Source organism: Marmota flaviventris, chromosome 15 (genome assembly GCF_047511675.1).
Source record: "Marmota flaviventris isolate mMarFla1 chromosome 15, mMarFla1.hap1, whole genome shotgun sequence".
Taxonomy (NCBI): Eukaryota; Metazoa; Chordata; class Mammalia; order Rodentia; family Sciuridae; genus Marmota; species Marmota flaviventris.
In genome coordinates this window covers 16676898-16703452 of record NC_092512.1, presented here as the reverse complement: position 1 = coordinate 16703452, position 26555 = coordinate 16676898, and the positions used below count along the sequence as shown (strand labels likewise).

Genomic DNA, 26555 nt, shown 5'->3' with positions numbered 1-26555 from the left:
TGAGGTTTTTGTTTCGACAGGACGGAGGGTATGGAGTTTGAAGGCCCCTGGGGACTGTGTGCCAGATAAATAGTCTGAGCCAGTGGCAGAGCTCAGCTTTCCCACTGTCCAAATGCCAGTCCCAGCCTGCCCTCCTGAGCCCAGGAGGCTGCAGCCCCATTTCTGGTGCCCAAGAGCTAGTCTCTCTCCTCAACCACTGGGCTTCCAGATTTCTTCCTGGAAGTGGTGGTGCAGGGAAGACAGATAAAGCAACAAACGGGGCAGAATCCTGCCTGCTTAAGCAGGTCATGGCCTTTCGCTTGTCCCCTCTATTTAGTTTCCCGAGGTGGTTACATCATTCACCACAAATCTGGTGACTTCAAACAACCTAATTCCAGATACAGTGGTGCATGCATGCCTATAATTCAAGAGACTTGGGAGGCTGAGCCAGAAGGATTGCAAGTACAAGGCCAGCCTCGGAAATTTATCAAGACCCAGTCTGAAAATGAAAAGGACTGGGCTTGTAGCTCAGTGGTAGAGTGGCCCTGGCTGCAATCTCAGTACAAAACCCAAACCAAACCAAAACAACAAAAGATCACCACACGAACAAACAGAAAAGCCCTATGTACTCCCATTCTGGAGGCTGGAAGTCTAAACAGCGTCAGACTTTGGAGGAACTGAGGCGGAATCTGTCCCTGGCCTCTTCTGGTAGCTGTCAGTCTCTGGTTGTTCTCTGGTTTGTAGTCACATCACTCCATCTGCCTCCATCTTCACATGACCTTCCCTGTGCATCTTCTATCTTTCTTAAGGACACTTGTCATGGGATGATCTCTCTTAGGATCCTTAATTACATCTGCCAAGGCCCCTTTTCCAAATATGGACACCTTCACCCATCCAGGGTGGATATATCTTCCAGAACCCCAATCAACCCAGTGCTCCCTCCAGATGGAGGACAGGGTGGGCCTACTCGTGCTCAGACTGGTCTGACTGGATCTGAGCATGTGATTCAGAAGGAGGCGACTAGCATGGCCATGAGGGTCAGCGGGTGGTGGCGCACTGTGCTGTTACTTACCTTCTGGCCACCTCCACCCCAGGAGGCATTTGCTATGATATTTTTTGGATGATAAAGCTGAGGTCACAGGGCACCAGTAAGTGACAGAGTGGGAGCTGAAGTTCACGCCTGGCATTTGGAAAGTGCTGGGCAGAGAGTGTCTCAGTTCTAGGCCTGGTTCTGCTCCTATGTGGCTGATCGGTGTTGCTTGACTCCTGTGTGTCTCAGGAGGACCTGGCCTTAAACCCAGAGCCAGGGCATCACCTGGAAGCCTCCTGGAAATGAAAATGGGAGCTCTGCCTCCTCCCACACTCCACCAAGACCCCAGATGACTCGAATGCCCCTGAGAACTCGAAAGCTGTGTCCTCGATCACCTCTGGCCGTGTTGACCTCTAGGAGCCTGTCGGTTCACACGCTTCATCGTCAGGAGAGCCCTCCTGGGCTGACCCAACAAGAGCAGGACTTGGAAGAATCTGGTGAGAAGTGCAGTCCCTAGGGGCTGGGGCAGGGGCAGCAGAGGACCATAACCCTGGGACAGAAGTAATGGTGGCGCTGTGAAGGTGGGGATTGCTTGGGGGTTATCTCTGACCTTAACCACACGCACAAAACTTCAGGGAAGCAGAGATGCCAAAAAATGAAATCTGTAAATTCTGTGTCAATTGGAGAAATAAAATCTAATTTTATGGCATTCTAAATTATTATTTTGACTCACATAGGTGGGTAAGGGGTGAGGAGTGCATGTAATCTTGGTGGTACTTGGGACCTCTGTCCAGTAGCATAGCCACTGGTCACCTGTGGCTATTGAGCACTGGGAATGCGGCTTGTCTGAGTCTAAACCTTCTGTAAGCATAAAGTGCATGCTGGATTCTGGAGAATTAATATTTAAAAAAAAAGCAGCATGTAGAATACCTTGTTAACACTTTTTAGGTTGATTCACCTAAGGAAGTTGATGTTTTTGATATAAAATGAGGTTAAAATAACATAAAATAATGCATTTTATCTGCAGTTTTTCTTCTAAAATTTGCTTCTCAAAAATTTTAAATGACACTACTATTCATTTAAATGCCACTCTGGAAGGGCTGGTATATCCATGAGAGGGCCACATGGTCTTGCAGACAGACATGGCCAACAATATAACGTTGCTTCCACTTGTACTTATCAATAGAGGGTGGGACAGTCTAACCTTCAACCAAATCAGAGCCCTCTGAGGCAACTCTGGTTTTCATAACTTGATGATCTTAGGAAAGATACATAACCGCTAAGCCCTGCGTTCTCATCTATGAAGTAGTTCCAATAATACCAGTTGTACAGATTATGGGGGTTCTGAACATGGTGACGGGTAAGTGACATCCAGCTCAGGACTGGGCATGGAAATGGTGCTCCACACAGTAACCAGTTCCACATTGGTCCCACCCTGTGGCTACATCCCCAATAGGGAAGAGAACACTGTGAAACTTTGCATTCAGTAGGTGCTCACTCTGTGTGTACTAAGCTGCACTTTCATGGCAGGTAAGAGAGTGGGGACTGGGCTATTCTCACACCCAGTTAGTCTCCATCCCCAGGCCAGGTGTCAGGACCTCACCCAGGGCAGCAGGAGGCTTCCCCTGTCTGGAAAGCACCTAAGAATCCCACCGCTCAGCAAAACTCAGGGTCATAAACATCCTGTGGCTTCCATGCAAAATCTGCTTCCCACAGCTGTCCTCCTAATAGGAACTTTGCCTGTGGGCTGAGAATGTGCGCCTTCTCTCCCTTCCTCTGTCCATCCCTCCCCTTCCCCTCTCTCCTCCTCCCTCTTTCTCTTCTCCTTCCTTTGCCTTTCTCTCTCTCCCCGCTTCTCTTCTCTCTCCCATCTCTTTCTGATTTATTCAAGAATATATACCATGTAGAAATCCCTCTACCACTTTCCTACCAGATCTTCCCCAACCCCCAGCTCCTCAGGACTTCTCAACATTTCTTGGGCAAGGCAGACTATTTCTCATACTTAAGCAAAATATATCCACTTAGAACTTCCATCATGAATCCTGATATTTTTCCCTCTGCAGACACACACATAAAAATTTGTGGCCATATTTATTCTACCACGACAGCCATTCCTAGGCAAGCAAATCTCCATTCATTTCCTTCTAAGTATAAATCTACCACTTGTTTTTGCAAAAGCATTATGCCAAGTAAAAGAAACCAGACCAAAGGCCACGTATTGTATGATTCAGTTTGTGTGAAGTTGCAGAGCTGGCAAATCTTTAGAGACAGGTGGGGTATCCGTGAGTGCCTGGGGCTGAAGGGAGGGATGCTAATGGGCTTGGCCTTTCTTTTGGGGGTGATGGATATGTTCTGGAATTAGTGGTGATGGTTGCACAACTCTAAATATACTAAAACCCACTGAATTATATGTTGCAAGAGGGTGAATTTTAGGGCATGTGAATTATATTGCATTAAGAAAAATAAAATAAAATACCTGTGGACTCAAACGGCTCCTGTCAGTTGTTAACAGCCCCGAGCAAGGACTTCACAGGCCGTCCTTATCTGCTGGTAGCACAGTGGTGTGGCTGAGATGGACTAACTATAATGTCTCTGAGTTGGTGACATCTGGAGTGAATGATAGGAATGGCACCGACCCCACTGTTCGCCACTAACTGGCTCAGTGACTTGGGGTTTGTTATGTAACTAGTCAGGGCCTTCATTCCTCCTCTGAAAAATGGATTTTTTTTATGAGGATAACTTAATGAGATTTTGTGTGTAAAGTGTCTAAAAATTTTTAAATTTCCCATTAAATGTAAAAAAGATGATCTAGGAAATGTAATTAACCCTGCCCTTGACCCTTCTCTCCTATCCGTTTCTCCTGTCTTCTTCTCTCAGGCTGCAGGAGAAGACCCCACAGCTGTGTGGGCTGAAGCCATGAGAAGACATGGTTTCCCTACTCAATGGGGCCCTGAGAGCAGTCTTCCTGGTCATCTCCACCTCTTTGCTACTCAAGGGGTGTTCCAAACCGTGACTCAAGGCCCACACTCCATTGTCAAACCCATCTCTTTGGTAGATGACCTTGCCTGAGCAGTGTCCCGTTTCATGCATGAGCACCTTTAATTTTTGCCCTGACAACACTGTGGAATGTATCTCCTCCAGCTGTCAATCTCAGCTCCTTCCCTCCTCCTCCTGGTTCAAGGCAAATCCTTCTTTCTGTGCTCTGGATTTCTCTTCTTCCAGACTCCTGGACCCAAACCTTGTTACACCAGTGGCCCCCTTGGACCCCAAGCTTTCCTCTGTGGCTTTGGACCTGGGTGCTCGCTCCTTCACCCCCCTTGGTCCTGGATTTACCTCACTCCTGCACCGTGTAAACAGCTTCTCCAGTTTTGACCCTGGGGATTCTCAACTGTGGCTACAGCTTTGTATTCACTCAATCCATTTCTCTGTGCACTTCCCACATCCCTAATCCAGCTCTCATTAGACCTGATTTCCCCACCACCTCCACGAAAGGAGTCAGAGGGGTTTAGATGACATTAGGACTGCAAGAACTACACTTCTTATGGACCTTCTCTCACCTCAAGCTGAAAGTAACTGTCCCAATATCCACCTTCTGCCCATTATATAGAATCCTGAAAAGTTATAGGATCTGATTATATCTTTGGGAATTTGAATAAAGAGATCATTAGAAATGATCAACTTGAATTAACTTGGAACACATAAGATAAGTAGGTCATTTTTCTCATCATCGTGGGAAAGTTGATTATGAGATTGAGTTTAATCAATTTCTGAAATAAATTAGCAGACAAAAATGTATTTTCATACCCATTCCTTTGCAGGCTTTGTACAGCGTTTTGGCATCTCGATCCACATCGAAACCCTGATGACTTCTCTCTTTGGCCTGGAGAAAATAATTCGAAAGGTGAGTGGATAATAGGGTCATTTAAATTTTCTCTGCCTGAAATGAGTAGCTAACTGGAGGACCAAGCCGTCATCTGAGCAAGAGACCAGCTGCCACGTTTCACGTGGGTGGTGTGGAAATCAGAGGGGGGGCTCTGGCCCTGGAGAGAGAGCTGGTACTCTGCGGGGCCAGCTGGCTTTGGTGACCATTGAAGAATAGACCCTTCTGTTCTCAAGGACAATAGTCTTGGCCAATTTTGTGAAAAGCAATTTTCATATCAACCCCTTCTTTGTGTGTCTGTCTCTGAAATAGGGACTAATACAGTGGGCCAATGTCCTGGAGTGTTGGTTCTCTGCTTTGTCACGAGACACAAGTCTATCTAGGGAATAGGTTTTGCCTGCCAGAAGCTATGAATTCTAGGATCTTACTACAGATTCATTTGGATCCCTACCATCCACACAATGAGGTACATACATTTGTCAGTGGTATATTATGAGAAGAAATAAGAACATAGTTTTGGGGTTTTAGTGCTCTTTGGGGAGAAAAAAGTCCTGTTTATATGCCGAGCCGTGTCCCATACTTCAGCCTTTGGTTTAATACATGTACTAATGTATCCACAGTTACTATGTCGATATCATTATTATTTATTATTTTTCTTTCAACAGACCTACTTTGTTTTTACTTAAAGTTAATTTTTAAAAAGAGACTTTTATTAGCACTAAGCTGGAAAACCAGTGTTGCTTGCAGAAGTAGAAAATAACTATAAAAATATACATATTGCTATTAAAAATTTAAAGATGTGAGGCTAATTGCAGTTATGCAGCTAGTGACCTTGAGCACATCCAGAGTTTTCTCAGTTCCTTGCCTCCCTTTCCTCTGTGAGGCAGCACGTGTGCCTGTATTTCCCGTCCTTCAGCAAACGCTGGTTTAAGTGCTAGTTCCCGAACCTCCCCTCCTGGTCTCCCCTCCTGTCATGTCCTTTGACTCCTAGAGGCAGCAATGGTAAACCACATAGAGCATATGTTGCATTTATCTGCCTGACATCAGCTTTCCTTTGGGGAATGCCCCTTCCCCCATTTATGTGATCTCACAGAGTCATGAGACTGGAATCCCGTGGTCCAGCCTCCGTCACCGTTGTGGGCACCTGCCCTGTCACTCTGGCAGTTGTGATTGGTTTAGGAGTGGAGATATTATCCACACAGTATCCATGAGTCTCTCCCTTGGCTAGTATAATGAGAGAGATATGTGCTCCCCACTGGGCTCAAGAAACTGTGCATCTAGGGCTGTTGGTAGCCATCTTGTCCACAACATAAAGGGGTGGAGAGGGCAGGAGGGAGAGAGAAGGAGAAACAGAAAGGGAATGACATCCTCAGATGCAGCAGTGCCTGTTTCCTGTACTTCCCAGCCTCATTAACTAACAAACTTCCCCTTTGGCTAAGTTAATATGAGTTGGATTTCTGCCCTGGCCAACCCAAGTGTCCTAATAGACATGGTCTGGAGGAGGTCTTGGTTAACGGAGAATCATGGGCTCCTGATTCTCCAGGGCCACCAATCATCTCACTGCCTTTTGGAACACAAGGGCCTATCCATCTTGAGGTATCTATTCCTGAAACAACCTGGGAGGGGATCTGACAATTTTTTTGAACACCTGCCCTGTGCCAGGTCTTTTCTAGACTTTTTTCATCACTCACAGGGAAGAGTAAGCATGAGTGGGCCACCTTAGAGGTAAGGAGACCTGGGCTCAGATGGGTGAGGGTTTTGTCTGAAGCCTTGCAGGAGGCAGAATTTTATCCAGCTTAGTTGACCAGCTGAAGCACATGCTCTACCAGGCCACCACCCTCTCACATTCCAGTTATGTCAAAGGTCTTTGTGCTTAGGCAGAGGGGTGACATATCCCATTTTCCTTATCCAAAACTTTTGTGGGGTGTGGAAAGCTATGTGGTGTCTCTGAAGGTTTGCTGGCAGGGCCAGCTACATAATTTGCAGAGCTCAGTGAAGAGTGAAAGTGCAGGGTCCCTTGCTCAGAAATTAAGGAATTTTAACACAGTGATACCACAGCATTAAACCCAACACAAGGCCCTTCTGAGCACAGGGCTCTGGGAGACGGTACAGGCTGTGCATCTAAGCGGCCCACCCGGCTTTTCCATCGAATTCTAGAGAGGGTGGAATCTCAGAACTGAGTGTGTGGGGGTCTTTGCTTTTCATTGGAAGTATCTTGGAGGGCTCCAGAAGGAAGGCAGACCTGAACCAGAAACCTACTAACAGACTAACTCACTAACTGTTCTGGGGGTCCTGCTAGTCTCCTCAGGGCAGAGAATGTGGTGGGACACTGGCTATCAGTCCCACTTCACTGATACATGGAAACACACAGGCTCTACAACTGGCTGTGCAGGTTATGCCCTCCTGAGGGCACCCACTGAGGGCTGGGGTCACACCTGCCAACCAGAGCTGGCAGGGCTGCTTCCCCACTCAGGGGCACCTTTTCCTCTTTGTACAAAGAAGCTGTGTGAGTTTGTAGCAGCCAAGTGCAGGCTTGTCCGAGATCCCCTGGCCAAGCAATGGCTGGGTTGGAGCCAGGGCCAAACCAGGACTTTCTGATTCTGGCAGATATAAAATGACATTCCTGGCCCTCATCCCCTTCCTGTTTTAGCAAGATTGTCCCATGATCCAAATATCATAGAACTATAGGAGCTGAGAGATGGGAAAAGGACCCTTTGAACTTGTCTAGTTTGCTAATCCAAGGTTAAAGGTTAGTCCGTGACCTTTGGCTTGGGGGGTGCAGTGGACAGGTGCTGATCCATGTGCTAGGAATGGACATGCTGCTGAGACTTAGATCTTTTTTGCTTGGCGATAATGGCAGGTAGCAGTCTATGTCAGAGGTACTGCCAGCAGCAGGGCAGACTGAGGTCACTGGCCCCTGGCTCCTTGTAGGAACCACTGTTAGTCATGTTGGTCGTCCTTCCTAATCCACTGGAGAAGAGAACACAGTCTTGTTCCTTGTAACAGCAGGATATGTGGTGTTGGAGCCAAGGAACCATGTGATGTGATGATTTAAAAATGAGCGACACAGAGAGAGAGCTGCCTGGAATCTTCCCCTCTGTGCATCTGCGGCTGCCTCAACAATGGTCGCATTCATGAGGGATGCCAGTGTCCTGGCCAGGGTGTGCTGTGGCTCCTTCAGGGGAGCTGGGAAAGCAGTTCTCTGGATGTCTAGGGCTGCATTCCACCCCATTGTCCATTGTTGGAAGGGCAGGCAGCTGGCTCTGGGGCCTCAGGCCAGCTTGCCCAGCAGGAGATTTAATTTGAAACCTGAAGCCACTGAGCAGAACTTCCACACGGAGTGGGAATTTGAGTCAGGTCCAGAATGGACCCGCTGGAGACTAGCACCTGGTCAAGTGCTTCCTGAGGCGGGGAGACTCCTCTTGCCTTCCATCTTCAAGCCTATGGAGGCAAAGCTACAGGCCTTGTTGTGTTTTGTTTGATTTTTAACATCGTTTGCACGGACACTCAGGAAACAGTGACGGCGCAAGAAATTAGATGCCAATAATGATGGTTATGAAAGTCTGGGCTTGGAGCCTCTAGGAATTGTGCTTTGAATGTGGTTCTGTCCCTTAGCGACCATGGAAACCTGGGTCATTAACCTGCAGGCCACCATTTCCTCATCAGTAAAAGGGGTTTAGAGTCCACTTTTCAAGGGTTGAGGCTTAACATGGAAAAACATTGCAAGAGCCAGGTTCATGGGGAGCTGTGTAAGTGTTAGTCCTTCCCTGGTTCTTTGGGCCACCTTATGGCTTTTTGTCTTATAATAATATTTACAAAACTTCATAAAGTGATATTTATGCAGGTTTCAATAAAATACATTTTAATTTGAGAAGTTTGAAAGATATATAGATATATAAGGATATATATTCAGACACACACACACATATATATATTATATGTAGATAGATGTTTAATTTTGCACATTTTTTAAATATTATTTTTTAGTTGTAATTGGACACAGTACCTTTATTTCACTTATTTTTTTTTTTTAATGTGGAGCAGAGGATCGAACCCAGGATCTTGCATGTGCGAGGTGAGCACTCTATTGCTGAGCTACAATCCCAGCCCCTAATTCTGCACATTTTGATTCAAGAAGTTTGGAAGCTATCTAGATATGTTCCAAACTTGTTTCTCTCTCTCTCTCTCTTTATTTTTCTATATCTCACAACACCCCAAACAATATCATATCATAGTTTATATTAGGTGAACACTGAAGATACAGAAGTCAAATTTCAGAAAAAGGCTTTTGAGTCAGGCTGAATCTGAATCCCAGCATGACTACTTATTAGCTGTGTGACCTTGGATAAGTTATCAAACTTTGGTAAATGGGGATAATAGTGCCTGCCTCATAAGGCTCTTGTGAGAATTTATATGAAGTCATTCATGCCAAACATCTAAAAAGAATCCTAGCAGAGCCTGTGCTTAATAAATGTATGATGGCAGATCAGCAATGAATTTTCTGGACTCTTTTAAACACATTTTGCTTGAGAAATTTTATCTTGTAAAGGGCACCCTACAGGTCCATTTTTTCTCTCACCCATATTTTTTCTCTCATATTGCACCAGGGCAGTAAAGAGGTTAAAAATTCTGGCTGTGGAGTCTTTGGCCAGGGATGAAGCCTCAACACCACACGTCCTTAGCTGTTTTACTCAACAAGTGTGAGAATTCACACCTCACAGGGCTCTGAAATTTGCTGGGCTACAATCCTGGGGAGGTGCTCGCCAGTCATCCCAGAATAACTGGAAATGGAAGTTAGTACTGTCTGCCCTACCAGAGGCACCGCCCCTGTTTGTACAGCTGGGACTTTCTGTCTTGGAGTTTCTTCCTTCTAGAAGGTAGTATACATGCCATTTTCTGAGTCTCTGTGCTTATACCTAAAACAAGAGAGTGACCCATTGTTCTCGAGGAAGGACACACAGAAAATAAATTGAGATGCAATGATCCTAGGGAGCAGTGTCACCTGGGGGAGAAAGAATGCTGAAACACCTGCTCTGTGAAATTACCCAGAGGTCCCTGCTGCAGTATAATGGGTGCCCCAGAGGAAAGTAGACCCTTGGACCAAGTCCCTGATATCCCCGGCCAGAGGGCCAGAATGCAAGATAGACACCCAATCAAGGCCTTCTGTCCCAGTCCAATTACCAGGGCAAGGAAGTCTTATCATTTATGAAGTGGGACATTCTAGAAAAATCTTCTTCCAGGTTGCAGCAATCTCTGGGGATGAAGTTCACGGAGTTGGCTGACAGCAATGGTTTATATATTGGTTTCTCTCTGTATTATACGATAGCAAAGATTGTCTAGGACATAGCTTTAAAGGCACTCATGTCTGTCAATCCTCATGTCTTGATTTTCTATTTGGATGGCATCGAGATTGGACACTAAGAATACAGTAGCTCATGAATGACATAAGAATTCATTGAAAAATATGTTGCAAGCAAATTAAATGCTGCTCTGAATTCTTCCTTGCCCTGTCTTTCTTCTCCTCCTTCCTCCTTTCCCTCCTCCCTCTTATTGTTTCTCTAGCCTCTTCTCTTTCTTCACAAACAGGTATTGAAGAGCTATTGTGCACCAAGCACTATCTTAAGTGATGGGGACACAACAATCCAGAAGCACAGTCCTTGTCCTTGGGAAATAAACAGATAAGTAGAGAAATAATGATTGCATTGTGATAAAGCAAGAACTTTGGGTACAAATAACAGACAAGAAAGGAATTTTTGTGGGGGAGGTGACATTTGCCCTGGTACTTGAAAGATAAGTAGGAGTTAGGCAAGCAAAAAGTAAAAAAGGGAGGGGTGGAGGTGAGAGAAGGAGATGGCTGGGAGGGACCCCAGCATGATACTTCTGGTGTCCACGTGCTCGCATGCCCGTGTGCTTACTGTGCTTACTATTGTGCTGCAAACAATTTTGCCTTAAATCTGAAGGTGACATTGGTCTATACTGCATAGACCTGAGGGTCCCATCTACTGTGTTCAACTATGCTTTGGTCCTTGCTGGGTGATGACCCTGGCGGGCTGACCCATCTCTCTGAGCCTTAGTTGTCTCATTTTTAAGGTAGAGACCCACCTGCTCCTGTTGGAGTGTGATGTTTAATGCGGTCGTGTTGGGGCTGGAGTAGCACCGTGCTGGATTACAGCGAGCACTCAGTTGGTGGCACGTAGGGAGTTTGATGCCTAGTGACATAAGGATGTAAGGGTCATTTGTAAACTCTGAAGGATGATGAAAAGTATAAGGGGAGTGGCACTTGGATTGTCTAATATTTCCAGTTCAGTTCCTCAGAAGTCCTGACGTGCTGCACTCTGCTCAGTAAATATTTGAAAGTGGTTGCCTGGTATCCAGACTCTGAGCCAAGAGGGCTCTTAGGAAGCGCTGGGGAGCAGAGGGCATAGTGCTTGCTGTACACTGATCTACAGAGAGCTGCTGTTGGAGCTGACATGAAACAGGAGGAGGCCAAGGAGATTAAAGAAAGGCCAGGATTAGAACCAGGCAGCATCTACCAAGCAGGAGCAAAGAGGAGGCAGGTGGAGGTTTTGCTGGGGCAGGCTTTGAGGTGCCCGAATTCTCCTCAGTGCTACCCGTGACCATGGCACTGTTTGTTTGGTCATGGCAGCGCCAGCCAATGTCGACAATTCTGCCAAAACTGCCTTGATAGATTTTTTTTGAAACAAAATTCATGAAAAATATCTAAACTACTTTATTAAGATAAACTTAGTATACAACAAACAGCATACATTTAGTGTATACAATTTGATCCACTTGGATAAATGCATCTACCCACAAAACCATCACCACAATCAAGATAATAGACACCCATTACCTTCCAAAGTTTCTATGTGTCCCTTTGTATATTGTGTGTGGGGAGAGCACTCACCATGAGATCTACCCTCTTCACAAAACCTTTTTAAGGACACAGTAGTGTCCTTGGCCAGAGACAACATGTTGTTCAGAGTTTTCTAGAATAAATTCATCTAGCGTAACTGTAACTAAACAGCTATATCAACTGAACAACCCCACTTTTCTCCTCCCCTTGGTTCCTGGTCAACTCTGGCTGCTCATGTGAGTTTGGCTCTTTTAGGCTCCTCATGTCAGAGGACTCACGAAGTTTGTCCTTCTGTGACTGGCTCTTTTTATTGAGCATGGTGTCCTCCAGGTTCATCCAGACGGACACCAGTGGCAGGATTTCTATCTGTTTTAAGGCTGAATAATATCCCATTATAAACTTGCTTTGTATAGAGTTTGGGGACAGTATAGAGTTGGGGACATGGAGGTCCCTCAAAGGGACTTCTTTGATATCACATGTGTTCCCCCCTCCTGCCTCAGGAATATCTACCTTTGACCAGGAATAGAGCTAATCTTTCCCTCTTATCTTTTCTTAGTCTGTTTTGCCATCTGGAAGGTGGGGATAGTAACGTCTACCTCTCAGGTGTTGTCACGAGGAGTATTCAGAGTACGTGGCCAAGTGCTTGGCACAGGGAGTGCTCAGTGTCATTGTCAATGACTTCCTCTGTCTTCTCCTGTTTCTGGTAAATGAGCCCCTTCCACAGTGCTTCATGTGGTGACTTCAAAACCACAATAAACTCAAAATGACTGATCATATAGCAACAGTCACTAGTATGGCAATATGTAAAAACGTGGGTGTGTAACTGATGTGATTCTGCAATCTGTATTTGGGGTAAAATTGGGAGTTCATAACCAACTTGAATCTAATGTATGAAATATGATATGTCAAGAGCTTTATAATGTTTTTAACAACCAATAAAAAAAAAATAAAAAAAAAAAAAGATTAGAATTTTAAGCACTACATATGTGTAATTTTCTGAATTTCAAATCATCCAGCATGAACTTCATTTTTCTTTTGCTACTTAATAATGGTTTAATATGAAATTGTTAAACTACCTGTATCTTTCCTGCAATTACTGCTATGTCATTTTTGTCCCACATGTACAAAAAAAATACAAAATTATTTTTACAAAAAAAAAAAAAAAATTAAATTGGAAATCACTTTGTACTTAAGTAATGACAGGGGCTAAGAGTCTAAAAGAGATTCATGGGGGAAAAAACCTTAAAATTATGAATGACAACAAGCTATAGAACACTTATTATATACCAGGCACCAGTCTAGACAATTTATGTTTAATAATTCATTTAACCCTCACAACAACCCTATGAAGTATGTATTATAACCTGCGATTGTGCAGATAAGAAGATCAAGACACGGTGAGATTGATAACTTGCCCAAGGTCCTGTGGCCAGTAAGTGGTGAAATGGGGAGTCCTGTCCACACAGCTTGGATCCAGAAACCCTATTACTGACTTCTCATCAACCTCTTATTAAATTGAATAATAGAAAAGCTCAGCATAACTCTTAGAAAGCTGGCCTTTTACAGAAACATCAGTTGAGACTTGAAACTTGTCCACTGGCTAGGGAAGACAAGAACCTCTTGTATAACTTTGGGATGTTTCTGCTGATGAGCAAATGGAAAACAAAATGAAAAATGAAGCTTGTTCCCACCATTTTCAAGGCAAAATGGACAGTCATCCTCCATGGACAGACTGTATGCCGGACACGCACAATTGTCAAATTCTGCTCCCGAGGTTCCTTCTAGTTTAAATGGAATATTATATTCTGCTTCTCATGAGTATACTGGAACTAATACCTACCCTACCTCCAGAGTCTTCAGAAAATTAAATATGGTGACCAGAGAGTGCTGAGCAGGGAGTTTTCATTGTGATGACCCACAGCTGATTGGGGAGGAACGGGTTTTCTGCTTTTCCATAGGCTCACAAGAGGAGAAGAAGGGCAGAGAGAGGAGGATGAGATGGAGAGATGGAGGAGGAGCAGGAGGAAATGTCCTTAGAGCTATTTCATGCTAAACTTGCCAGTTCCCCTTTGCTTGAAACACTTTACCCTTAGAGTAAGGGAGGGATCCTAGCTAGAGTACTACCATGTTCCAGGTACACCAGGGGTGGAACTTTAGCAGAAGCATTTCCAAGACTGAAGTGGCGTAAGGCCAACAGGATGGTCACGGTTTCTTACTTCCTTTGGGGGACTGATTTCTAGCCTGATAAATTGCCAAATGTTTTAATATGTAAATTGTCATTTAAATGACAGAATCTGTGCCTGGAGCCCCATGCCCCTCCATGTTTTAAATACTTGGTCTGCACTGATTTCCTGGGCAAGTGTGGGGAGGTGTATTTACGTGGGGGAAATGCGTTGAAGGCTCTCCTCCATTCTGAAATGCTTCCTGAGCCCCTTGGGAAGAACTGAGGACTTTCTGTTAACGGAGTGCCGAGTGAATGGATGAACTATTTGGTAGATAAGCCCGAGGAGTTTTCTGGAATGTGGGAGTTTCTGTGCCAAAATTGGGGACAGTTCTAGGTAAACCGGAATGGTTCACCCGCCTACCTGGAGCTGACTTTGCAAGAGCATAAGAACCAATTCTGCACAGCCCTTCCAAATTCTGGGTTCAGTGTGATCATGTTGTTGATTTGAGATCAGCCATGGTGGCAGTATTTATACCACAGAAATTGGCAAAGACCACCAATTAGTTTTTGTTTTCTCCCCAGAGAGCTGATGCAAGGCAATGTCTAGCATGCCTTTCTCTTTTGTGCTTACATTTTTCTCCAGGGATTTCTATCTGACTCCCTTAAGATACGTTATTATCTTCATTCACTAGTCTCTCTCTCACTGGACCATAACCCTCTTGGAGCAAGATTCATGTCACTTTCATTTTCTCAGTCCTAGTCCTAACACAGTGCCTGGCACATTGTAGACCCAGGGTCAGTGTTTATGCATTAATGGAGGACAGCTGAACTCCATCCGGTCAGTCCAAGCATATGAGATTGGATGGGCGAGGAACTCTTCTCTGCGAGTGCAAGCCATCTCTCTTTCCTCCCAGGAGAGGATGCATCGTCTTCCTTTGTATATCACAGATACACTGCCTACTTTGCCTTTGCATCTTGCCATGGGGTCAGAGGCAACAGCTGGGGGCAGAGAAAGGGGAGGGAAAATGTATCTAGCAAGACATCTTGAGCTTGGAATAAGGTCAAGCTGTCTAGGATGATGAAGAGGAGAGACTGAAAGGAAGCAGTCACTTTAGCCAGAGTGCCAGAAAGGGGTCAATCAGACCCCACCTGGAGGAGCAACAGGTTTAGAACTTGGGGCTCTTAGAATTAATGACATATGGAGGGAAGAATGCACTCCTGGAAAAATGACCTGGCCAACAGAGAGATTAGTATCTTTTTAGTTTTGGTTGCACATAAGAATCATTTGGGATGCTTTAAAATATACAGATAGCTGAGTCCCAATCTGGTCCTATTAAGTCAGGATCTCTGAGGAATATACAAGGGGCATTGAAAAAACTCTCTAGACTGTTTTAACATATAGGTAGTACTGAGAGCCATTGGTCTAACAAAACCCTCTGGGAACTTTCTCTGTTGACGTCCCAATGAAGGTAAAAGATAAAAATGTACTAAGGGTTTACACAGGTAAGACTTTTCTAAGATGCTAGATAAAGAGAAGAGGCATGTAATAGGATCTTATGGTGGAAATTCAACTCAGGTTTTTCAAATAGGTGACATGGAACCCTGAAGGCATTAAAGCCTATGGGCTGCCTGGAAAAAGGAATTCCTTTTAAACTCACTTTCAGTTCTTCTCATTACATCTTTGCCTGGCAATAGCAGCATCTCTCACTCTTCTCACCTATAGAATGGTAAATTGTATCAGCTTGTCATTTTTTTAAAATAAAGCTTTATTGGGAAACAGCCAACTCATTCATTTATATGTGATCTGTGGCTACTTCCATACAATAATGGCAGAGTCGAGTATTTGTAGTAGTGGCTGTGTGACCCACAAGGCCTAAATTTTATTCTGTCATCTTCTGCTATATCCCATGCAAACAACTGAACAGTTTTTTTTTTTTTGTTGTTGTTTTTAAGTCAAAGAACAAGTGATAGGATCTGAGCCTTTAGGTGGCAACACGAAATTTGCCAACATTTCCTTTGCTTTCCTTTACTCATGCACTTTGGTATGAACAGTCACTAGTTCCCCATTTATGGTGCTAATATAAACTTAACTTTTAATGTAAATTGATGTAGGTAAAAAATGAGGGGATTAAAAGACAATGATTAATAGAACAATTAGTAGAATGGATGATGCATATATTTGGCAAAAAATCATGGAGGTCAGGCTTAAGTGTGAAATTCAGGAAACATTGAATCTATCTAATCCCCTCATTTTGCAGAAGTCTGGTTATTAAGTCAGCTGCACTGGGTCACCTACTTGCTTTAAAAATAAAATACCTGTTTATGGAAAAACCTAACTCCTGTCTCTCCTGGGGCAGAGATTTTTTTCAGAACAAAGAAAAAAATAAGGTGGTGCCATCTATCAACAGGAACCTTCTACAATTCTGTTGTAACATTGTTGCCACTTTGTAGTTTAGACATAGAATGCCCAACCAGATAATGTGGATTATTTTATAAGGGAGACAAAGAACTAATATGTAAATGAAAACTAGCAAAAGTATATAAGGCTATGCTCTTCCATGCTGAAGTTTCAGCATTTGGATAAGAATCCGCTGAGCCAGAGCTGGCATTAGTAAACACTGCTTCCTGCTGATAACCCTGGAGTCTTGTATCTCTATGTGAGTCTCCCACAACGTCAGGACAATGTTCTTTTGCCTCTGACTGGTTATTCATTTGGACTTTGAAGCTCACTAGTGTGAATAAAATATTGTAAAAGACAATAATTAATAGAACAATTAGTTCTATTAATTAAAGTTTGCAGAATTCAGAGCCAAAAAATATACTGGTGACATTTCCACAGGCATGGTTAATAAAGACTAACGTGCATTTTAAAGCAGAATCAAGGGGCCATTCACATTTTAAACACGACTCTTGGGTCATTAGTAACATATTGTTTTCATTAAGTTGATTGTTTCTTGGGTATGGTTCCTTAGGACAAAAATATGGTGAAAAGTCTTGCTTTTTTGTTATTGGTCTTGTTTTAAATCAAAACCCACTTAAATGTTTGTATGAGCAAAAAGTAAAACCACCAAAAAAATTTACCAAAATGTTTTTAAGTATACTCTGTTGGGTATATATAAGTAGTTTGTATTAATAAGAATATTTTATATTTCATGACATGGTTATTGCTCTATTTTTATTAGGATTCTCCACAATCACTCCAACTAAGAGCAAAGCTCTCCCTGTTCTTAGATCCCCTTCCCACTTTTATCCATTAGAAGTTTATTGATCTTGAGCATGGATCAGAGAGCTAGGAAAGTGTGTCAGGAAGCCTGAGCTCTGCCCCATCAGAAGGGTGCTGGGAATGTTCTAGAGTTGTTCATTGCCATCAATCCCTTCTTTAGAAAGGCAGTTTTAAAGTGACACATTCAACTATTAAGAGTTTGATTGTCACTTGACATGGGTAGGAATATTAATAAATAAGGCCGAAAGTAGGAAAACATCCATGTGATCAGAACCTAGTATGACTTACATATGTTGACTATGTGTTTTAGAAAATGAGGGAAACTTGTTAGATTAAAAAAAAAAAAAAAAGACCTTTCTCAGCTGGGTGTGGTGGTGCACACCTGTAATCCCAGTTACTCAGGAAGCTGAGGCAGGAGGACTCCAAGTCTGCAGTCAGCCTCATCATCTTAGTAAGAGTCTGTCTCAAAATTTTTTAAAAAGATAAAAAGGACAGTGGTTGTAGCTCAGCGGTAGAGCACTTGCCAAACATGCATGAACACCAGAATTTAACACCTAGGACTGAAATGAAGGCAGGCAGGCAGGCGGGCAGGCAGGCAGGCAGGAGGAACACCTTTCTTCTACCCTTGGGATTGCTTTTCACTGGCATTTTAGTACTTTTTGATGAAGATTTGTACAGTTAGGTAATTTTCCCAGAAAGATCAGCATCCCTGGGCTATATACTGTCTGGGTGATAGATGTTGATGTAATTTTTACCTATCAAAGCTGACTGTGGAATTGGGCAGGAGCAAGGAAATCTGACCTTAAGGGTTCTTTAACCTCTAGTGCCTCAATGTGGTGACACCATTGTTCCTGCAGGTCATGGTGAGGGACTCAGAAGGGCAAGCCACATAACAAGCCTGCAGTGCACTGAACTCTGGTATGGGGACACCAAGTGGGGCAGCCTTTTGGGAGCAACTCCCAAGCAGAGGAGAGCTGAGCAGATCAAGGCCGGAGTTTTTCAGGCCAGCACTGCTCATCTAGGTGGGAAACCCTCAGCTCGAAGCCCAGGAGTCGGGTTCCCCAGTGTTCCCAAAGGAAGTCTTCCTAATGCCCTGGCCATCAGACACTAGTGTGGGCTGACAGCCTTTGGGAGAAACGCTGCTACCTCAGCTGCTGCTTCCTTAACGGGAGAACAAGAGCCAACCTCCAGCAGCAGTTGGCTTCCCCCGGAGACAAGAGAGGGCATCAGTGTGAGGGAGTTCCAGGGCCTCAAGGGTGGAATGTGTGCTGCTGGCGGAGACCCAGGGAGGTACAGACATGATGGAGACACCTCTGCCCCTCTGCCTTGCTTATCTCAGGTCTGGGTCTAATGCAGTGGCTCTCAATCAACCAGGAGCAATTTTTCCTCCTAGGGCACAGTTGACAATATCTGGAGACATTTTTGCTTGTCACAAATGGTGTTGGGATTGCTACTATTATACCTAATGACAAAAGCCAAGGATTTTGCTAGACAACCTATGCCAAGACTGTCCCCTCACTACAAAGAATTATCCAGGCCCAGATGCCAATGGTGCCGAGGTCCTATGTGCCAAAGGTCTATAACCCTGGCCTAATGGTTGCCTCAATTCTGTCCACATGTTACTTTAAAAGGTGTCGAGGAGGCCGAGCTTCCAGTGGCCCATGGGTACTGTTAAGGGCAAGGCTTCCAGTCACCCAGAGAGAATTGCTGTGGTTACACAAGAAGGCAGATCAGAAGTGGACCACGATGTCTCTCTTTAATTCTTTGTAAAGTAACCCAGAGGACAAATCTGAAAGATGAGTAGGAGCAGGATAAGGCAACTAGGAGGAAGAATGTGAGTTGAGATGAGACCAAAGCGAGAAGCCTGTCACCACCTCCCATTTCTAAGTCTGCGTCATGACTGCTGAGAGCATCCCAGACTCTCTGTAAGGATGTCATGGCCATGTAACAGCTCTCATTTGAGTCCTTTGAGGGCCCTTTTGTGCTGGGTTCAGCTGGAGAACTTGAAACTTCTGCTTGAGGTAGAATAACATTCATTATCTAGAAACAAGATTTGTGTCCAGGGGAAAATGACAGTCTGCTTTGAGACTGTCATAGATTGTTTTGGGAATGAGAGACCTCTGAAGAGTGTTTAACTTCCAGATATGCTGTGTCTGATGTATTTCACTGACAAAAGTGTGCTTCAGGGTAAGGTGATTGTGGAGAGATGGCGGCCATTCCTCAGCTGTGAGAGGCTGTGCCTTCGGGAGTCATAGAAAATGAAGCACGTTTCTCATTAAAGAGGAATGGCCCACTTCCTTCCTAGAGTGCCAAGGGCTCTCTTTTGCCAACTCAGTGGAGAGTATAAACGTGGGATTCATTATTTACAGAAAAAAAAAAAGAGACTAGTATACTCTGGGATCCTCAAGGACCATTGATAAGTGGGCGGATGGAATTGAAAAGAGAAAATACCGGGGGCTGAAAAAGACCTCATGGTATCAAATGTGCTGTGTAGTGAGATATAAGCAACTGTGTATGAACAAGTTCTGATTTGCAGAGAAGGAAATGAGGTGAAATATCTAAATTTGCTTTGAGCAAATTCCTGTCTCAATCAATATTAAAACAATGAATGTTATTCTTTCCCCTGGTAAGAGAGTTTAAATATGCATTGGATCCAAATCCATGCATTCTTTCTTTAAAATTTGTTCTAACATTTCTCTCTCTCCTCATACTCACTGTAAACATCCAAGCCCCATCACCTGGAGGTGAATAGTTTCACTTCCTTTCCGACAGATATTCCAGGGTTCGTTCCCTTTCTGTCTTCCCCAAGGGTTAGAATTAGTTGTGGGAGAAGAAGTAATGTTAATAAAAATAATTGTTATAAGAAATCAGTAATGACAAGGCAATGTCCCCACCCCCAAGAATACCTAAAATCAACCTTGACCAGGGATCATCTAAGCAGTAGGGACATGATCTGAACCAACCAGAATTCTCCTCTGACATTTTATATGTAGATACTGAGAGAAAGAAGATAAAGCCAGCCTTTTCTTCTGCATGGACTCTCCTTCTGCAGATTCAGTTAACCACTAATCAAAAATATTTGGGAAAAAAAGGATGCATATGTGCTAAACATGTGCAGATGTTTTTTATATTACTTCTGAGACAGTAGAGTATAACTGTTTATGTGGCACTAGGTGTTATGTAGACATTAATCTAGAAATGACTGGAAGTGTACAAGAGGATGTCCAAGTGTCACATGCAAATACCATGCCATTGTGTACAAGGAACTTGAGCACCTGTGGATTTGGCATGGAGGGGGTGGAGGCCCTGGAGCCAATCCTCCACAGATACCAAGGGATGGCTGTCCCCTCCTTGAAGTCACTAAGCTGGAGCTAGGTGGCACTTGGTCCATCTGTGGCCAGGCTTCCCTCCCTCCAGCCCCTTTTACCCCCCACACCTTGAACAGCAAAAGCAAGAGTTCATTTTCAGAAGAGAGTGTGGACAACATGGGGGGGGGAGAGTTGGGGAGGAGGGAACAAGATGATCAAGATGATCTGCTCAGCCCAGGGACAACTCCTGGGTCACGGCTTTCCCCTTTGCCAGTCTAGGGTTGGAGGTTTGACCAGTTCTGGCCAGGGAGGTGGAAAGGACTGTCTGCTTGAACCTTTTCAGCTTTTCCTTGCTGACTGGGGAGTGGGGTCCGAGAAGAAGGTCACTTTCCCTCTATCCCCTTCCTTGTTTGTGACTCTATCACATGAGATCACCATCTTGCATTCTGCCACATGGCAGATGGCAGAATGAAAATGCAGACATGATGTGTCCTTAACGATGTGACTGAGGAGCTGAAGCAATCTGGGAACCCTCCTTCCAGACTTCCTGTGAGGGCTGACAATGAAATGACCTTGTCATTTAAGCCACTGTTGGTCAGGTACTGTGCTACTTGTAATCAAGCACATACTGGTTGTTTAAATAATGAACAGAGAAAATAATTTAATTCTTACTTCCCTAATTACCTCAATCCCAGACTTCTCTCTTGAATTTCAACATGCATCCGTTGGGCTTTATACCCAGACAAGACATCTCAAACTCAACAGATCACAACACTGAACCTCCTCTCCCACTTAGCAAGCCTTCACCTTGCCCTCCATTCCTGTGATGTACCAGTCTACCTGGGTACAAAGGCTGGACTCCTAGCAGTCATTCTGCTGTCTTCATTTCCCCTGGCCTCCCATACCCAATCCATTGGCAAGTCAGGTCTACTTCACATTCCAGTCTTTCTCCTCTTTCAATTTCTTTGCCACTGTTTTAGTTGGCGGGTGGGAGGAAGAGGCTCTTCAATCCTCTCCAGGATCACTGCCCTCCAAGTACTCTGCTTGCCTCCCATCTTGTTCATCTCCCAACCTCCATCAGATCCTAAGATGGTCCATCCAAAACCAGCTGTGCCTTTTCATTCCCTTGTCTGAGGCTGGGATTCTCTAGTTGCCTAACAGTGGTTCTCAAGGTGTGGTACCTGGACCAGTAGCATCAACATCACTGAGGAACTCATCCCGTGCAAATTCTCAGGCTCACCTTAGTGTGTCTGCTGAACCAACATTCTGAGGATGGAACCCAGCTCTCTAGTTTACCTGCTAGAAGGTAAGATTCTAGTTGTTTTAATAGGAGGCTTTATTGAAACCAACACAGTGTAAAGAACTTCTACTAAACCCCAATCCAAGTTTTACTTCTTACTAGATGTCCAAATTACCCAACCTCCCTTTGCCTCACTTTCTCATATTTAACAGGTAATACTACCAGTACTGCCCTTTTAGGATTGTCAGAAGTGATGTAATTCATGTATTGCTTGAAATAGTGAAAACCTTCAAACTGCACGGACCAGAGTTCATGCCCTCAAAACAGCTCACAGTCTATTAAGCACTGAATAGATGTCAGTTATCATCAGCATCTCAGCAGGCTCTGTTTAAACCTCCAGTTGTGTTGGAGGAACACTGAAGAGGAGCATCACATTGACCTTAGAGAACAACTCTGCACACTGCTAACGAAAGCAGGTGTTACTGTGAATGCCCACAAATGAGAACTGATTTGTGAATGTCAGCGGCAATCATCACTAGGATTTCTGGTTCTCCTTGCTGTGCTGAGAGCAGAGATGCCGGCAGGTGCCCTGGGGCTGTGCGGCTTTCTGTGCCTTACACTAAGTGACCCCAGGCTCCTGCAGCTTTAGGATCCTTGTGTCAATGTTTCAGTTTCATGTTCTTCCTTCTGCCTGTTTATCTGTCTTTGGCAGCCTTCTTGCCACTTCTTAAAATGACTGCTTTTTAGCTACCATACATAAGAAACCCAAAAAGCTCGGACTGTGCAATTGCATTTGAAATGTAGCTAGATTGTGAATGAATTGTCTTTAAATGAAGGCGTGTTTTAGGTATGCATGTGGTACTTTGACATCAGAGGTCCTTTTTTTGTCCTCCTATACCCATGGTGGTGTTTTGAAGGACAAACTTTCTTCAAATAAAGACTGCATGGTCTAGATTGGTTTCTGCTTGGGGTTTGCTGGGGGTTCTTCTGGGCTTGGGAATCACATTTTAATGCACACTCTTGGTTAAAAGCCATACTTATTTTTCTTCCAAATGCTCTACATTTTTATCTGCCTCTGGAGTCTCCCTTCTTTCCCCAGGAATCTCCTTTCTTTTCTCAGGAATCAGGGCCTATTCCCCACCTGGCATGCATCTCCCTTGTGCCCCTGGTCCACCTTCACCTAAACTTGCCTGGTGTTCATCCTGCCACTATCCCCAAACTGTTCTCCGTTTTACACAATATTTATGTTGGCTAAATATTGGCAAAAGCAAGTTATTAGCTTGGCATGTTCACAAACACCTTGGAGATCACTAAGCAGGTGTTATAACATTTACAAATCAATTTTCATTTGTGAGCACTCACAATTACACCTGCTTTCATTAGCAGTGTGCAAAGTTGTTCTCTAAGGTCAGTGTTATGTACCTCTTCAGTGTTCCTTAAACTCTGCACCGTGTTAGACCCTCTTGGGGAGAACTTACTAATCCTGATGTTCAGGAAAACCACCAGAACTATTAATTCACACTCTCTGGCAGTAGAACCCAGGCATCAGTGGTGTTTAGAACTCTCCAGGTGAATCCAATATGCAGCCAAATTTGGAGAACTTGCTCCTGGGTCCAGTGCTTCCAAACTTTAATGTGCACAAGATGCTCTTAAAGATCTTGTTAAAATGCAGGCTGTGATTCAATAGGTTGAGATAGGCCTGATTCTGCACTTCTGGCAAGTGCCCAGGCAATGTGATGCTGCTACTATTCCAGGGACCACACTTTGAGTTGCAAACCTGTAGTCTCATCAGCCTTGCAAATGATTTCCCAGAAATCATTGTCCTTTTGAGTTTGCAATTATTTCCACATTTTCATTGGCTTCCCTAAGTTATGATTCTTCCCTTTCATTCTACCCATATTCCATGGCTACACTCCCATGGTAAGGCAAGCTTGGTTCTCTAGATAATAATTCTCCTCAAAATAACCCACACAAAAATAAATTGCTTCAAAAAAAAAAATTGAAGCTAAACATAAGCCAATTTTCTCCCCTATTGGATATTATTTCTCTGTGAAGCTCACTGAGCACAGGGACATATCCATCAGGCCAAGCACTCTTTGAACATTGTGTGATTTTGCAGATAATAACCCAGTATTTTAATTATTGCTGCTCCAAATAGTTTACTCACAAACACTAGGTCTTTGGCTTAAAAAAAATCATTCATGATGGCAAAAAATAAAATGAGGAAAGTGCAAAGCAAAAATAATTTTCAGTTTCAGAACTGGCTAGGATTCTAGATCACAGTGCCTTGGAAAATGTACTTCCTGGCCAATATTCTGCTGACTTAAAAAAAATATTTGTCAAATAGTTATCTATGGACCTGGGTCTGTGACATATTCTTGGGATTTAAAACTTTTCTAGGAGGCTTTTAAATTGGTGTATTCCATGCTCATAACAACTTACAAATGAATGTAAAAGATACTTTCAGAATGACAAAGTATTGGCGTATGATTTCAATGCCTGCATTTGCATTTGAATTTATAATTGTATATATGTCAAATTTTATTTAATTGTCACAGGAGTTAAAGAACACAGAAAAGTAGGAGAATGTACATAAGAATCACATGTTTGAGCCAAGAGAATGCCCAGTGGCATTAGAGAGAGCATTACAAATAACAGTTTCTCAGTACGAGAAACCCTCATAGAACTAGGAAGTCACACCACATCATACTTAAGACGTGCTGAAACTCAAAGGAAGCCATTTTATAGAAACAAGGACTGTTTTACATTAAGCACAGCCATTTAATTTAATAAAATAATATTGTTCATTACACAAAATCAGTAATATACATTTAAACATCATTGACTCGTATTTCACTAGGAATTAATTGGTAAATTGTTTGGTTCTGTGGTTGCTTCAAAATTAGCATTCTAGTTTGAGTTTGTACAGACTCAAGGAACTTTCTAATGCAACTATGTTAAGCCATGACTGAGACTTTCTTGTCCTTTAGAAAGGGTTTGCGTTTACTTTGTTAGAGTGTTTTTATTCCTCATGCACATGTTATATTCCTTAATGCTTTCTGAGATGTCACAGTGACCTAAGTGGAGACTCTAGGGGGATGTCAATGGGACACCGCTGGGAACATAAACTGAGCTCCCAGATTACATTTTTTTTATATTAGCTGCAAATATTGTAATAAACATTTCCGAGCGGAAAATCCCCCAGCTTGGAAGTTATGCCCGATGATGACCTGTTCAGCCTGGAGGAACAGGGTGGGAGGGTTCTAATTGGAAAGGTCATTGGGAGAAATACTGGGTCTACAAGAATCCTATGATTGGGAGGCAAAACAAAGTGCTTACGGGCTTTGGGGCCTCTGGGTTTCCAGTCCCTGATGGGTGGCTGACAGGTTTCACGGCTGCCGAGGGTTGGGTGTCCCCTTTGGGCAACTGTTGACTGCATTCTGAGAGGGAGTAAGACTGGCTCTGAGGAGTCAAAACAGAAATAGATAAAAATGCTGGTCCACTGTCAAAGTCTGTCACACGGGGTTGATTTTCCAAAGGCAAAATTGTCCTCCAAAGATGCTAATGCAAGAGCCAAAGGGTTGTTCTTGAGGTCCTCTGCATTCTGCAGAGGCCATTCAAAACTGGTTTTCAGTTTCTGTGAAAGATACACTGAGTGGATAGCTTCAGAATTTTGGCTAGTATGAAAATGCTATTTACGGATGATTTCAAAAATAATGCCTCTCTGTAGAAAATATCTGTGGGATTGTAAGCATCTGAGTGCTCTTTTCAGATGCTTTTAGTAAAGGAAACAGCTTAAAAACAAAGCCAGAGTTTCCAGGGGATTTGGGAGGTTATTCCTTTTCCTCCTGGTAGACATGCAACGTATCAACTTGGTGTGAGAAGCTGCAGTAGATGCACAAAGCCTCATCAAACTGCTCATTGGAATTGTTTTAGATAGGCATATTTCAGTGTAAAACGTCAATAATCAACTCTTACTTGTCTGGTGCATAGTTGGTTCCAAGTGGTAATATTTTAGTTCATTTTTAGTCATTAGCAAGTTATAGACACACTATTCACAAAGCCTAAGCCTAGACATTTTAAAAGAAAAAGTAAAATATTCAATCTATTCCGTGGATATTTGCAAATACTTGGATGTTTGATGCTGTTTTAAAGGTAGTGCTGGAATAGTTTCACCTTTCCATCCAAATGATATGGCCTTGCAGGAGCATTTTTGCCTTGGCCTACTGATCCTTGCAGGATGAACCATCTTTCCCACAAAACTCCAAATGTACAGTCTATTAAGTTTTGGACAACTTTGCCACAAACTAACAGCTTTCATTATACATTCACAAATGTACCTTCAGCCATTTGCTCTCTGCAAGGCACTGTTTACTGCCTTATTTTTTAAACATTTCTCTTTAGCACCCTCTAAGAGGAATTTTTAGTCAATGGGGAAGAAACATATTCTAAAGGCATTTTTAAAGCATGGTACGCTGTTGCTAACACCCACAATAAAAGGTAATCAAAGTGGTAAAGCATGAAATTGTTACTATAACCTCATAGTCTAAATTCTTCCATCAGCTAACCAAAATTCAGATTAATTCCCCAAATCAGTGAAAAAAAACTTACATGATGATTGCCCATTTTCGTGAGGTGTTGGTCTGTGTTGCATTAAGAGTTCAGTCCTCCCACAGAGGAAGTTTATAATGGTTTTCCCAGGGCGCAGTATCTCTGGTGTTTAATGAGTAACCTCTGGCTTTGGATTTGAATACATTGTTGAGGATGGGCAGGGAGTGACCACGGCTACAAATGAGCAAAACTGCCCAAGCTGCATTGATAGGCCGTCTTTTAAGATAACATAATTACTGATGATAAACGGTGGACGTCTTAGGA

The 26555-nt window shown here is 43.5% G+C and overlaps 1 protein-coding gene across 1 annotated transcript in view; it reads right to left on the bottom strand.

Annotated features, from left to right (window-relative positions):
- Anxa13 (annexin A13) overlaps positions 1 to 26306 on the bottom strand; it is a 52867-nt gene extending 26561 nt beyond the window's left edge. The window contains exons 1-3 of the mRNA XM_027946141.2: positions 26292 to 26306; positions 25020 to 25142; positions 4814 to 4889 (exon numbers count right to left, since the gene is read on the bottom strand). Coding sequence (XP_027801942.1) covers positions 4814 to 4889; positions 25020 to 25142; positions 26292 to 26306 — 214 coding nt within the window. The remainder of the gene's footprint in view (positions 1 to 4813; positions 4890 to 25019; positions 25143 to 26291) is intronic.
- Between the last annotated feature and the right edge of the window lie 249 nt (positions 26307 to 26555).